Source organism: Heterodontus francisci, chromosome 19, assembly GCF_036365525.1.
Source record: "Heterodontus francisci isolate sHetFra1 chromosome 19, sHetFra1.hap1, whole genome shotgun sequence".
Classification (NCBI taxonomy): Eukaryota; Metazoa; Chordata; class Chondrichthyes; order Heterodontiformes; family Heterodontidae; genus Heterodontus; species Heterodontus francisci.
Window position 1 is genome coordinate 60,738,356 of NC_090389.1, and position 14,825 is coordinate 60,753,180.

A 14,825-nucleotide genomic window follows, 5' to 3' on the forward strand; every position below is an offset into this window, starting at 1 on the left:
TAAAATCTGATTCAGGTGAATTTTATAAGGCATTTCTTTTTTTCCTTTGTCACTATGTATTATACAACTTAAAAGGATCTTTGATTTCACGATTTTTGTATAAATGGACTTTTCAAAGAAATCCTGCTGATATGGGGTATATATATATATGTATGTCAAGGAAAGGGAAGCATTTGAAGAACAGAATAAATGATTTTGGAGAACTTCATAAGGACCGCACCAACACTTTTGAGAAAGACTCCCTTTACTTGGTAGCAAACTTTGCAATTGACTAACTTGAGTTACAGTTGTTACGACCAGGTGAGGAAGGGGTCTCTGACTCCCCTTTTGCCCCTTCTCTGGCTTGACCGCAACAGGGTTTACCCTTTTTTTTAAAAAAACACAGTAATTGAACTTACTGCCTCAGTGAGCGCTTGTTCCTGTTCCTCCAATGTAATTGCAGAAGAACCAATCAGACAGGTTTTCTTGAGTTTAGACAAGAAAGATGTAAGTTTATAACTCATAAAACTCTAAACCGGTTAAAATTACTAAAATTTGCTACGCATTCATGCACACATTCACACAAGAGTCATACACACACAAATAGATTACAGAGGGAAAACAGCTTTGGTGGTTGGAGTAGAGTCTGGAATAAATGGAATTTAAATACAGCTTTAAATCTCAAGTCCTCAACTGAAGTTGTATTTCTGAGGTCCTCGCTGGGCCATGTGCAGAGTGGTGGGCTTGCTTTTCTCAGGCTCCTGAAGGAAGAAGAGGGGTTTGATCCTTGTCCCCTAGTTGCCGGCTGTGCCAATCTGTAGACATGAGAGTGGGGGGGGGGGGGGTGGTGGTGCTCCAGTTGCAGCCGGGTCTTTTGATGTTTACGAGAGAGAGAGACCTGCTCCGTTAATGGCCTTTCAGTTACTCCTGTCTGCTTTCTGTGTGACAAAGCTTACAGTCTCTCCAGAGCTGCGCAGGCAGTACATGACATTATGAAGCCCCTTTGTTGTTTTCAAGAGGTCTTGCTGGAATCTTCTCTGAGATTCAGGGTGCTGCACCTCAAGCTGCCCAGTCATACTTGGAGGGGGTTGGCTTTTTCAAAGTCGATGGGTGTAGATGGCCCTTGACCATGCTGATCAGGCCATTCCAGGTAATTTAATCAGTGAACTCCCCATTGTTCTGGCTAGGTTGAGTCAATCGTGTCATCTCCAGTCTGATCTTTTGGTGTTTTGAATGTAAATTGCAGTGGCCATCTTGGCTGCCAGATTACTTTTTTAAAAAGTTGCTTTTAAGAATTTCCAGTAAAAGTCTAATGCAAAGTTCCAATCAATGAAATTATTATTTCCCATTTGGCATATAGGGTTTTCATGACACGGTGGATGTGTTAGATACAGTAGCAAACTCTAGACTGCAAGCATCCTAAATTAAAGTGATCTTGCCAAGAAATATAATTTAGAAATATTTTCTAATTAAAGTTTGAAATATTAGTATTTTAAAAGAAACATGAACTCAAGGTTTGGAACAGAGCTGATGGTAGGTGCTCCAATTTGAACAGATGGCCATCTGCTCTGCTGTGAAGCATGATTTTTAATGTGCTATGAGTCCATCTTTGGAATCAGCTTGAGGTTTCAATCACTGCTACTGCTCCCTTGTTTCTATCATAATTATAATCGAATGAGGTATTGAATGTCTGTCTGGACATAAGATGGTGTACAGAATATCACCAATTCAATGACATGTTTGCAGTGTTTCACTAGTCACGCAAATCTGCATTTTTCTACTTGACCTTTGAAACATAACGTAGCAAATACAGCACAAAAATAATTTTCCGTGTGCTATTGCTGAGACTATATCTTTTATGATAGTAGAGGTTACCAATCCATTTATCTAAATTGTACGAATTTGTAAAGCCTCAAGGGTAGATCCTTCTCAACCCTTTTCCTAGGATTTCAAACTCTCTTCTTGAACGGATTTTTAAAATTCAGCAATGGCAGAAAAAAAAATTAGTCAGTTTCCTTTTTAAAAAGTAGCTATATAGTTAGGAATGATCTTGATACTTGAAAGACATTCAAAAAGTAGTTAATTTTCCAACATATCACAAATGAAGGAAAGGCTTTGTAGAAATGGCCAACATTCACAAAGCCTAGTAGATCTCTGCCCATGCCACTAGACTCAGTATCCACTCATTCCATCACTAGTGCATTGTGATGGCAGTGCATACAATCTATAGGACTGCTGTAATTCTGGAAACTTACTTGAACACCTCTCAGCCCTGCAACCTCTAACACCAAGAAGGACAAGACCAGTGATGTTATGGGAACACCGTCATCACCAAATTCCATCAAATTTATGCAGCACCTGATTTGGACATATTCTGCCATTCCATTGTCACTGGATGAAAATCCTGGAATTTCCAACCTAATGCCATCAAGGAACATCTGCACAAGGACTGCAGTGATTCAAGGAGAAGGCTTCGTCAGAACAACTATCGATGGACTATCAGTGTGGTCTTTGCCAGCATCATCCACATCCTGAAGGGGAAAAAGATACAAAATTTGCAGTTGCATGACTTTCCGTTCACCTTTTTTGTGCAGGTTCCCATGAAGGAAAACTGAGTATTAGTTTTGCCATTGTACAAAGCTCTTTTGCAGTTTAATTTTGTGGAAATAATTTTACATGAAATTTTGAATTGGGATTCTTCGACTGACATATTTGGGTAGTCTGTGTTTTGCCACACTTTTGTTTGAACTTTCTACTATATCACTCTTCAAAAGGAAGAAATACGTCCTGAATTGAAAATCTTTAGTATAGTACAATACCAGTAATTTCATAAGAACTATTATACTTGTGCTTTTTCATGTATGCTAAAGCTAAAGAAAGGTGAGTAAATGAACAGTAGAGGTGGTGGACTTTGATGGCCTTGAGAAAAGAAATTGTTCTGCTAAAATGTAATAGATTTAACAAAACTGAAATTATGTTTTTTTTCACAGTTGAAACATGTTTTGAATGTAGTTCATAATTTTGGATACTGTTTTTAATTGTCTTGTAATGCTGCACAACCTTTGCAACTAACCATCCTCTGCTCTGTGTATAAGATGTGTGTTTAATTATTTGATTATCTGTCTGGATGCAGCTTGCATTTCTGTTCCCCTAAACTCATTGTCTTGTGTTTTATTCTTTTAGGCTTTTGGTCAGGCATATAGCAACCAGAAGAAGGTAGCAGCTGATGGAGAGAGCCGTGAGGAGTCATTGATTCAGGAGTCTGCTTCTAAAGAGGCATATTATGTGGGGAAGATTCTGGAGCTACAGACAGAACTGAAGCAGATGAAAAATGTGCTCACCAATGCCCAGTCTGAAAATGACCATCTTGCTTCAATCTCTCAGCAGCTAAAAGAGGTAACAAAAAAGAACTGAGCTATTGAAAATTCAACTTTATTCATTTTAATAATTTTCTGTGCAACTTTACTTACTACTGTCCTACCTTCACTTACTTCCCCATCCCTTTGGGTCTTTTGTGGGCATGCACCATCTTTCAGCGAAGAGGGCAAAGTCAGTCTGTGTCATGCAAACCAGGAAAGCTCCAGGTGTGATTCCTGACTTCTGTTATGGTAATTGATCTCAGTAGAGGTGGCAGTGAAAGCACAATAGTTAGCCTCACAATATCTCCCTGCTTTAGAGGGGAAAGAAATTAAGTGTTTCTGTTCTGTTAAGTGATTACAATGCAGAAATCATTTCTCGAAGTGCGAATGTATGGACTAGAGGACCGAATCAGCAACAGTGTGGTCGAATAGCCTGCTGATGCTGTTTAGGTTTGGATTAAATAACAATGCCTGCCATGTGAGCTATTACTTTCAGAATCACTGCCGCCTCAAAAAAAAAAAAATCCTTGACCCCACTGTCCAAACTACTGCCCCATCTTATAACATAAGAAATAGGGGCAGGAGTAGGCCATTCGGTCCCTCAAGCCTGCCCCGCCATTCAATAAGATCATGGCTGATCTGCCCCAGACGTCAACTCCCCTTTCGTGCCAGCTCCTTATAGCCCTCAACTCCCCGATATTTCAAAAATCTATCTACCTCCTCTTTAAATACTTTCAGTGATCTAGCCTCCACAACTCTCTGGGTTAAAGAATTCCAGACATTCACTACCCTCTGAGAGAAGGAATTCCTTCGCATCTCAGTTTTAAATGAGTGTCCCTTTATTCTGTAACTATGTCCCCTAATTTGAGATTCCCCCACTAGTGGAAACATCTTCTCAACATCTACACTGTCAAGACCCCTCAGAATCTTGTACTTTTCAATAAGATCACCCCTCATTCTTCTAAACTCTAATGAATAAAGGCCTAACCTGTTTAGTTGCTCTTGATAAGTCAACCCCTTCATCCCAGGAATCAGCTTAGTGAATCTCTTTTGAACTGCCTCCAATGCCAGTATATCCTTTCTTAAATACAGGGACCAAAACTATACATGGTACTCCAGGTGCGGCCTTACCAACATCCTGTACAGTTGTAACAAGACTTCCCTCTTTTTAAACTCCAATCTCCTAGCAATAAAGGCCAAAATTCCATTTGCCTTCACAATTACTTGCTACACCTGCAAGCTAACCTTTTGTGTTTCATGCACAAGAACGCCCAGATTCCTCTGTGCTGCACTTTTTTGAAGTCTCTCTCCATTTAAATAATCTGCCTTTTGATTCTTCCTACCAAAGTGTATGACCTCACTTCCCTACATTAAACTCCATCTGCCAAGTTTTTGCCCACTCACTCAACCTATAGAGATCTCCTTGGTGGGGGGTGGGCGGGGTGCGGGGCGCCACAAGGCCTCGCTGCTGCCAGTAATATCAGGCCGGGCCCTCCCGGCATCGGAGTGTGTGGGGGCCCTCTCCCGCCACAAAACTCGATATCTGGGGGAGGAGTGAAAATCAGTAAAATCCAGCCCAATGAATGCCATATTCAATCTATTCGGTGCTCCTGAAGAAATTATTTCTGACAATGGGCCACAGTATACAGGCTGACCTTTCAGGGATATGTGCGTCAAATTGGGCGTAAACCATGTGACGTCCTCACACACTACCCTAGCTCTAACGGTCTTGCCAAACAAATGGATCGCACAGTTAATCACTTATCCTGCAGTGTTGGACAATGAAACAAGATTTTCTTGTTGCCATGTTACACCTCAAAGCTACATCTATGGATATAGGCTTACCGTCACCAGCAGAGATCATGTTCGGAAGGCAGGTGAGATCGATTCTGCCAAGCCATCATCTGTCCAAATTCTCAGAGATGGAGGAGACACTGCTCGAAAAACAAGCGAGAATGAAGATTGTGCATGACCGACATGCAGGGGCGGAACTACCTCACTTCCCCGGACAGGGATCCGAAGGCGCGGGAGTGCTGACTGCTGGACCAAAGATCGCAGCGGGATATCAGGCAGCAACTTGTAGATCCAGTCGAACTTCTTCATTCTTGTTTGGATTTGGCAATCTACTCAACGTATCCGAGGTGACCATTTTGGTACCCACTTTGTAGCAGACGTCCAAGTCATACCCCTGTACTTTCACTAAAAGTCGTCGTAGTTGAGGTGGTGCACTTGTCGATGGTTTGCGCCAGATCATCTCCAGTGGTTTGTGGTCAGTTTCCACAGTGAACTGCTTAGCGAACAGGTAGGTGTGTAACCTTCTGATCCCAAACACCAGAGCAAGTATTTCACGCTCTAATTGGATTGTGCTGAGGATAAACTTTTGGATCCATATGCAATTGCTTTACCATCTTGCATAGTACAACAGGGTACAGATTTCCACTGACAGTGCTTGTTTGAGAGACTTAAACATATGCTGATGGTCCTCCTGCCACGTACATAGTACGTCTTTCTTTAAGAGCTCTCTCAATGATGTTGCTTTGTCAAAAGAAATTGGAATGTCTAGTGTCAAGAAGTTTAAAAAAAAAATCCAAAGCATTTCTGTAGATCTTCTTTGTCTTGTGGAGTAAGCATATGTTTTGTATCTTTTGGCCTTGCCTGGGTCAGGGCGGATTCCGCAACCTGAATAGATGGAGCCAAAGGAATTGATCTGACTTGCATTCACCTGGCACTTCTTGCTGTTAAAAACGAACCCTTCGTGACGAGCTACTGCCATCAGTGAATGAAGATTTCTATCATGCTCTTCTTTGGTTTTGCCCATTACTGCAATATCATTGACAATGTATATACATCTTGACTGACAGCTAAGCCAAATGGTAGTCTCTGGAAGCAATAGTTTCCAAATGGTGTTCTGGAGGTGGTGACTTCCTGAGATTCGTTAGCTAAGTGTACCGACCAATATCCATGTTTAGCATCCAACTTGGAGAAGAATTTGGTTCCTGTGAATTCGGGATTCAATTCTTCCAGTGTTGGAACCTTGTGAGGGCATCTCTTTAGAGAGAAGTTTAGACACCTCGGATCTAGACATACCCTGATTGCTCCATCCTTCTTTAGTGCGCACATAATTGAGTTGCACCAGTCTGTGATGCACATGATGCCATTGCGTTCCATGTCACCCAGCTTGCACTTAAACTTTTCTTGTATGTGTATGCTGCACTTTCTGGGAGGGTCGGTTGACGGAATTGCATCCTCTCTGAGGTGCAGTACGGCATCACCTTTGAAGTCTCCTGTGGCGTCAAACCTGTTTGGATACATTTGTTGTAAGTCCTGGACTGACTCAGTGCGTCTACCTTTGGTCCCTTCTGTTGTAATGGGTACCTTGATGGTCTCGTGGATAGTCACAATGTTGAGGTCCATACATGCTGGTAGTCCTGCCATTGCTGGTCCACTCGTGTCTACCGGGTAAAATATTTATGTTTTCCATGCCGACTTGCCATAAGCTGCATTGCATGTTAGTTTGCCACTGCAAGGGATGGTGACCCATTGTATGCTGTTAACTTTGCAGTTGTGGGTTGTATCATTAGTTTCCAAAAACCCTGGTACATATCCTTCAGGATTCGGACTGGTAGGATGTTGTCAATCTTAGTCCTGAGTGTCTGTTTGCCAACTTTCTTTGGGCACATGATGATATTAGATGTTACGACCGAGGTGGGAGGAGTACACTCTCTTTTCTAGTTCCACTTCTCGACAGGTCACAGCATCTATTTAAATGTTTACCCGATTACCGATACAGCCAATGATCTTCTATATTTTATCCCAGAATTAGATACACCAACCAGGTTTCTTTAATAAAGAACAAAATTATCAGTTTATTATAAAACAAGACTTAACCAGTAAGGAAGCAAAGCATTAACACACAGATTGAAATATGAAAGTTCTCTTTTTAAAAATTCCCCAATTACACACTCGCAGACACACTGGGAAAAAATACAGAACTTCACTCTGCAGCAGTCTGTTACAAAAAAAAGACTACTTTGGCCAAATACTTGCTAATTCTTGACGGAAAAAGAAAGAAGATATGGAAGGAAGTCAGTTGTCCCTTTTTTGGTCTGGCATCCGGGTATACGGAGACGCGTTGTTTTAGAAGTAGTCCATTCTGGAGATGTCCAAGAATTATTCTAGTAGGCTTTCCAGGAGAAATGTGGCATCAATGTTTTTTTTGCCAGCATGCACTTGAATCACAGGTTTTTTTCAGCTGCTCAGGAGCTATACGGCGCCAGGGATTTTTTTCCACACTGGATCTTGGCAGGATTTCTTCAGAAAGGTAGAGAAGGTGGTGAGCTGGGTGGTTTCTTTTCTCCTGGCGGGAAAACACCAACTGTCTTCAAACAGTTCATACCACAACTAAAAATGAAAACAATGTTCAAACCCCAAACAGTGAGTCGACCTCCTGACCGCCATAAACCTTGACATGTGGCTGCTGTAACCATTTTTTTCCCATGTCACCAAGTGTTCTACTGTTTTCTGAGCCCAAATCACAGGTGGCTTCCAGCACAGATGGCTTTCAAACAACATCTTGTCCTGTTGGTGAACTTAGTTAAAAGAAAAACCCACATCTGTGGAATGTTTTCAGTTTTAACACAAGTCCTCAAAATAATATATTAAAAAAAAAAGGAAGCACTTTCGCAACAAGTAGCAAAAGCTTCTAGTTGTTTAACGTCATGAACACAATGTGTCAGGTTCACTATTTTGCTGTGGACTTCATGTATCAGCTTGTGTTTATGCAGGTTTCTGGCGCTCTCCTTGCTGCTGTTGCCATGCTGCTGCGCCGCCTTCTGTTTGTCTGTGTCCTTTTGTGACCTCTGGCTGCGTCTTTGGAGCCAGATTTCTTGCATAGGCAGGCCCAGTGTCCTTTTGCACCGCACGCCTTGCACAGATCTTGGAATGCGGGACAGCTTCGCGGTGAGTGGGACAAACCACACTTCCCATACAGCTTGCTTTTTGGTGACCTGGTTACTGTGCTGATACTGTCAGCTGCACCTAGTGCTTGCAGGTGCTGTTGTCCAGCTACAATGGCTTCGTGTTTCCTGCCATATTCTAGTAGCGCCTTTCTTTCTACCAAGAAATCTTTTTGAAATGCTTCAATAGGTTTTGAGACAATCACCAGCTGTATTATTTGCTTTGACAGTTTGCATTCCCACCTAACTTTGTATTGTCAGCAAGCTTAGATTAATTACTCTCTGTCTCTTCGTCTAAGTCTTTAATATAGATTGTAAATAGCTGAGGTACATGCACTGATCCTTGCAGAACTCCACTAGTCACAACCTGTCGACTTGAAAATGCTCTGTTCCACTCTACTTTCTGCTTCCTGTCTGCTAACCAATCCAGTTATATTCCAGTTATAAGCAAGTCAAATTTGAATTTAGGAAATGGTCGTTACAACTATTTACTTAGAACAAGATTCCATTTATCTTATCTTTCCCAAGCTGCTGTGCCACCTGAAAAGTGAAGGTTAATGTATATGCAGGAGTTTTCGTTCTTTCACAGAAGCCATGCATTTTTATAGTGCAGGCACATTGCCAGTGCTTCAAGGATCTTCACAATTACTAACTCTTCCCTTTGAATTTATTTTGGCTCTGCCTGGCTCAGCCCCTCCAATTCCACTTTTCTAAGCTGCACTCCTGTGGTATACCATGGCCTCCTTCCACACAGTGATGATTGTCTGTGGAATGGGAAGAATGAGATAAGAAAATATCAAGTTTCACAAGATTTACAACAATTTCTGCCCTGTAATTTTATGCATTGTATATTGTATTAGTTAACTGAAGATGAAGGTTATTTGAAGCAACTGTTAAGTACCGAGTTTATCTATTTTGGGATTACAAATGCATTTCAAGTGCTAAAGACAATATAATTTTTATTAGCTTGCCCTGCCTCCATTTCTGTTGTAACTGGAGTTGTCCATCCCCTCTGGAATCCTGAATTGCCCTTTCAATAACTTGAAACTAATGGGGGTGATTTTCAACTGCTGCAGACTGTTTCTCACTGCAAAAACTGGAGGTTGATAGTGGGGAATGGGTGTAGAGGGTTTCTTGGGCAACCAAGAGGAAATTGAGGTCTCATAGAATCATAGTGAATGCTCAAGTCCCACATGATGCAATTTTCAGGTGGACCAAAAATGGGCACACAGCACACCTATCTGAAACAGTCAGGAAACTGCTTACATATACAAATGGTAGGACTGCATTGACAATTTCTAGGTATAGTCATAGCACGCCATGTATGGTTTGCCCATTTATGCCAGATGGTATGTGTCCTAACCGTTGGACTTTACAGGAACTGTTGGAGATCACATGGTTTTTGGATGGGTTGGAGAGTGTATATTGAAACGTAGAAAACAGGCTATGATACATAAGGTGCCACAATTGTGTAGGACAGACGGGATGAACCAGAGGCTCTTTTCCAGTCCGTCATTGTTTATGCTTTTATAGGCCATTCCAAACATAGCCTGGGACATTTTTATGGGTCCAGGAGAAGCAGCAGTGCACCTTCTGGCTTTACAAAAGCTGTCCCACTGCCGGCCGTAGTGTAGACTCCTCTCTCCCTGTGCGGCGAGTGGCTTGCTAGTGGGAGCTTAATGAATTGCATTGATGAGATCTGAACTTGAAAATGGTTCAGGCTTCTGATGTTGACTATGGGCAGGTCGCGTAGCTTAAGAATGTTCAGAAATAATTTTAGCTTACCTTAATTAGTTATCCTATTGCACCTCAAGTTTCAGAAACATATAATAGTATAGGTCAAGGAACAACGATAAGTGTTTTGAACATCTGTTTAAAGAAATGAGAAGCCTCTCAAAGGACTTATAATATGGTAACTTATTTAGGTGGTTTCTTGCAGCACATTTTTGTTTTAGCTACTAAAGTTAACCATCTCCAGTGCCCTAAAGACCCTAGTTGCACGTCTGCTTTGCTGATGCTCCTCGAGGAACTTCATCTCTCACTCGTCTTACAGCATTATATTGAAAATCTAGTTACATCTGTCAAGTTTATGAAGCAGATAAGTTATTGATACTGTCTTTTGATATTTTTTGCACACTTCAGCGAAGTTCATGGTGCATGTATTTCTGAAGTTAATATTTTTAGGGCAGAAAAAAAATAGGGATTTAGGTATTTCTTTTCTCAGTGACTTGTCAATTTTTTTTTTTTTAGAGATACAGCACTGAAACAGGCCCTTCGGCCCACCGAGTCCGTGCCGAACATCAACCACCCATTTATACTAATCCTACACTAATCCCATATTCCTACCAAACATCCCCACCTATCCCTATATTTCCCTACCACCTACCTATACTAGTGACAATTTATAATGGCCAATTTACCTACCAACCTGCAAGTCTTTTGGCTTGTGGGAGGAAACCGGAGCACCCGGAGAAAACCCACGCAGACACAGGGAGAACTTGCAAACTCCACACAGGCAGTACCCGGAATCGAACCCGGGTCCCTGGAGCTGTGAGGCTGCGGTGCTAACCACTGCGCCACTGTGCCGCCCCTAATGTTTTCCTTTTTGCTGCTTTGGTTGTGTGAAATGTCAGAATTGTGAAGTTGTGTCCATTTCAGCTACCGAATAGCCTTTTCCCTCTGTATGTAAGGAATTAGTGTCTGTAGAGTCCAATTTCTGTTCTATTCCATTTGAAAGGACTTTTGGACAATTGAACCACAGCAGTATTATACTTTTATGTTGATCCCAGGGAATAATAATGAAACCAGTGCATTGTAGGGATGTGTTTAGACAGGTTGGCTTTCTTTAGAAGGTGGCAGTTTGCCATTTTGACACTTGATCAAGATTGTCTTGAAAATATATCATTTAATATTACAGCATTGGTGCTGCGTTTCTGTCACTTGGTATTTTATTGTACCTGCAGTTTGTTCACTTTGTTTCTGTGCATTTTAATAATTCTATTCATTTTTTTCTGAAGTATGATTTCCATTTAAATAAATCATATCTTACAGCACAGAAGGAGTCCATTCAGCCCATTGTGCCTTTTAAATAGCTATCTAGTTAGTCCCACTCCCCTACTCATTTTTGTTGCAGTTTTTCCCATGCTTGCATTTATACTGTGTATATTATGCTTTCTCTTAACAGTTGGTAGATTTGGATGCTCTGATGTTAGTAACATGAGGTCTACTCTGTAGCAATAACGAAAACTTGCATTTATATAGGGCCTTTAATGTAGAAAAACATCCTAAGGCACTGTGCTGAAGTGTAAAAGACACAAATTGACACTGCAAAAGGAGATAATAAGGGTAACTAAAAGCTTGGTTTAAGGAATGGGTTTTAAGGACAATCTACAGGGCGGAAAGGGAGGTGAAGAGGTAGAGGGAGGAAATTCGGAACTTAGGGTCTTTACAGTTGAAGATATGGCTGACATGGTGGAGCAAAGGGACTTTGGGATGCACAAGAGGACAAATGTGGAAGAATGCAGTGTTCTTGGAGAGTTGTAGGGCATAGAGATTACAGAGAGAAGGAAGGACAAAGCCATTAAGAGATTTGAACACGAGAATGATAATTTCAAAATTGAGTTGTTGGGACTGGTCAGCAAGCACAAGAGTGATGGATGACCGGGTTTTAATGTCGGATAGGATACAGGCAGCAAGGTTTTAGATAAGTTTACATTTATGGAGTGTGGAGGATGGGAGGCTGACCAGTTGAGCATTGGAATCGTCAAGGTGGGAGATGACAAAGCCATGCACAAGATTTTTGGTATCAGATGAGCTGAGGCAGGGCTGGAGATGGGTGATCTTATGAGGTAGAAGTAGGTGATCTTTGTGATGGAAATGATAGAGTTGGTCACTCAGCTTGGGGTTCAGCATGGCCTCGCTCATCCCTCCCTCTCTCTCTGTCAGCTCCTCTAGCCCTAAAACCTTCAGATCTTTGCGCTGCTTCAGTTCTGGCCCCTAATTACTACTGAGTGCTGTGCTTTCAGCTGCATGGGCCATAAGCTCTAGATTCTCTCACTATACCTCTCTCCTCCTTGAAGATACTACTCAAATCCTCCCTTTTTGACCAAGCTTTTGGTCACCTGTGCACATATCTCTGTTGCTCGGAGGGGTGCAACAGCGCAGCTGTGTTCAGCAAGGAGGCTTTGTGTATAAACACAGAACGGCTTGAACTGTTGCTTTGAGGAGTATTTTGTCAGGTGGCTCAAAAGTGAGTGAAGAAACATTAAGATGCATTAACAGTGCACTTGCATGACTATGCAATCAGTAACAGCAGGGAAAGTTAAGTGCTAGTGGCACAGTCAGTGTTTTAAAAAGGTGAATGGCTGCCAATAAAACAGTTTTGCATTTGTATTTAATGCATCTTCCTTAAGCTATTAGGAAGCTTTGGCAACTCTCAACGTAAGTTCTCGTGATAATATGTGCATATTTGTTTTTCTGTTCCACCTATGACGAGACCCATATGCCTTCTTAGAGTTGTTCTGCAATATAAATGTTGCATAAAATGGTGCATTTGGTCCTGTTGGCTCTCTTCAGTTCATTGATAAATGGTGTTAAATTCTTTTATAGTTTGCCGTGCTTGATCGGATTTGTTGAGTGTTCTCTAAAGTGCTAGCATTAATTGCTTCGTCTTAATAGAGAAGCAGATTTTTATTTCTCCTAGTATCCTTGGGTTACCAAGCTTCTTGGCCCCACCTTTGTTTTCTTGCAGGAGCTCATAATTAACCACCACCTGTATGGTAGAAAAGCTGTTGTGATTGATGATATGTTCTGCTGTGATAGATTTTGAACTTTCTTACCTTGCCTGGCAGATATTTGGGATATGAGATTATCTTGGGGCAAAATATCAACTGCTTACATTTCTGCTGAAAGCTGTTCCATGATTACAGATATTAATTTACCTAAAATTTTTGTTTCAGTTGGAAAGCCAACTTGCTAGTGACTGCATGTCTCTGATCTTGTTAAATGCTGGAAGTTGAAATCTCATTTTTTTGGATGTGTCTGAAGTCATTTCTCATGGTTTTAGTGTTTAAGAAACAGATCGCTGAATCAAGGTAGTTATGAAAGTAATTAGTAAATAGTATTGATTTGAAGTGGTGGTAGATTACTCAAAGAATGTCTGTTCACAGAAAACTGCTGAGCAATATCTATTTGGAGACATAGGCTCTAGCTTTGATTTGGACGGATTTTAAACCATTCAAATGAATTAATCCCTTGGATATCAATATAATTTATCATGTATAGTCCTTTGTTTAGATATTCTATCAACTTGATAACTAGACTCCACAGTTGTCTGCTTAACTATTTGTCCAGAAGCATGTTGTGAAATAAAACCTTAAATCATTGAGAACTTCCCGTTCAACATAACAGTGACACAAAAGCAAAATACTGCGGATGCTGGAAATCTGAAATAAAAACAAAAAATGCTGGAAATACTCAGCAGGTCTAACAGCATCTGTGGCAAGAAACAGGGTTAACGTGTCAGGTCTGTGACCTTTTCGTCAGGGAATGGATATCTGATGAAAGGTTATTGACCTGGAACATTAACTCTGTTTCTCTCTCCATAGATGTTGCCAGACCTGCTGAGTATTTCTAGCGTTTTATGTTTTTATTTCAGCATAAAGATGTCAGCAGAAGGAATTTCCCCTTGCACTTCAGCTATTTACACTAATAAATTATACAGGGTGGAGTGTGTTTCAAGGATGTGACGTATTTGCATTTGGCAACATTGACGCACCACTTGATCTTGGTTTGTGATTTAAGCAGTAGCTAGTTATGCATCATAAAATTAGGACATGAAATTAAAACTATTTTCCCCAAGGAACAAAATACAAAATTCTGCTGATCAGGAACAGTTATATTTCTTTTTGATTACAGCAGGAATTGAGGTATTCCTTTTGGAGATCATTGTTGGAAAATTACTTTGAGACCAAACACCATAGGTTGGATTTAATCGCACGCTGCGCTCTGAGCTCAGCCTTCGGACATGGAAGGGCCGCTGCACAGCCCCCATGATATTGCGCGCAGGGCTGATTTAAATAGAGGAGGTGGAGCAGCTACCCCTGATGACGTAGCGAGGGCAGCCATCGCGCCCCCGGCAATGGCGCCGGCGCTATTTTTAAAAGGCTTTAAGCCATTAGAAGTGATTGTAATTTTTAAAAGTGTAGAAAGTGTAGTATGCATTAATTTTCTATTAACAAATAATAATGATATGGAGAGTCTTCCCCAACGCGCCCCCCCCCCCCCCCAATGGTCTTTTAATCGGCCCTCATTGACAAAACTTGCCTTTTTCCCTACCCGAACTTTCCCCTCCAACCTTTTAACTTTTGCCCTTCAACGCCTTCCCATCAACCCCATAGCCAATTAAAATTGTTTCCCAAACTCCTCCAGCCCTGAAAATTTTATTCCTCCCCCCTCCCCATCAGGTTCTTGCCTTGGAACTCCACACAGCTGCCTGCAAGTAGGTCAAATTATATATCATTACTGTGCATTT

At 41.3% G+C, this 14,825-nt stretch overlaps 1 protein-coding gene across 2 annotated transcripts in view; it reads left to right on the forward strand.

The window, feature by feature from the left end:
* The window catches only part of zgc:171572 (protein bicaudal D homolog 2), a 104,221-nt gene that overhangs the window by 37,583 nt on the left and 51,813 nt on the right, over window positions 1-14,825 (forward strand). For both annotated transcript variants that reach the window (XM_068051734.1, XM_068051733.1), the window contains exon 2: window positions 3,163-3,375. In XM_068051734.1, the coding sequence (XP_067907835.1) occupies window positions 3,163-3,375 (213 nt within the window). The remainder of the gene's footprint in view (window positions 1-3,162; window positions 3,376-14,825) is intronic.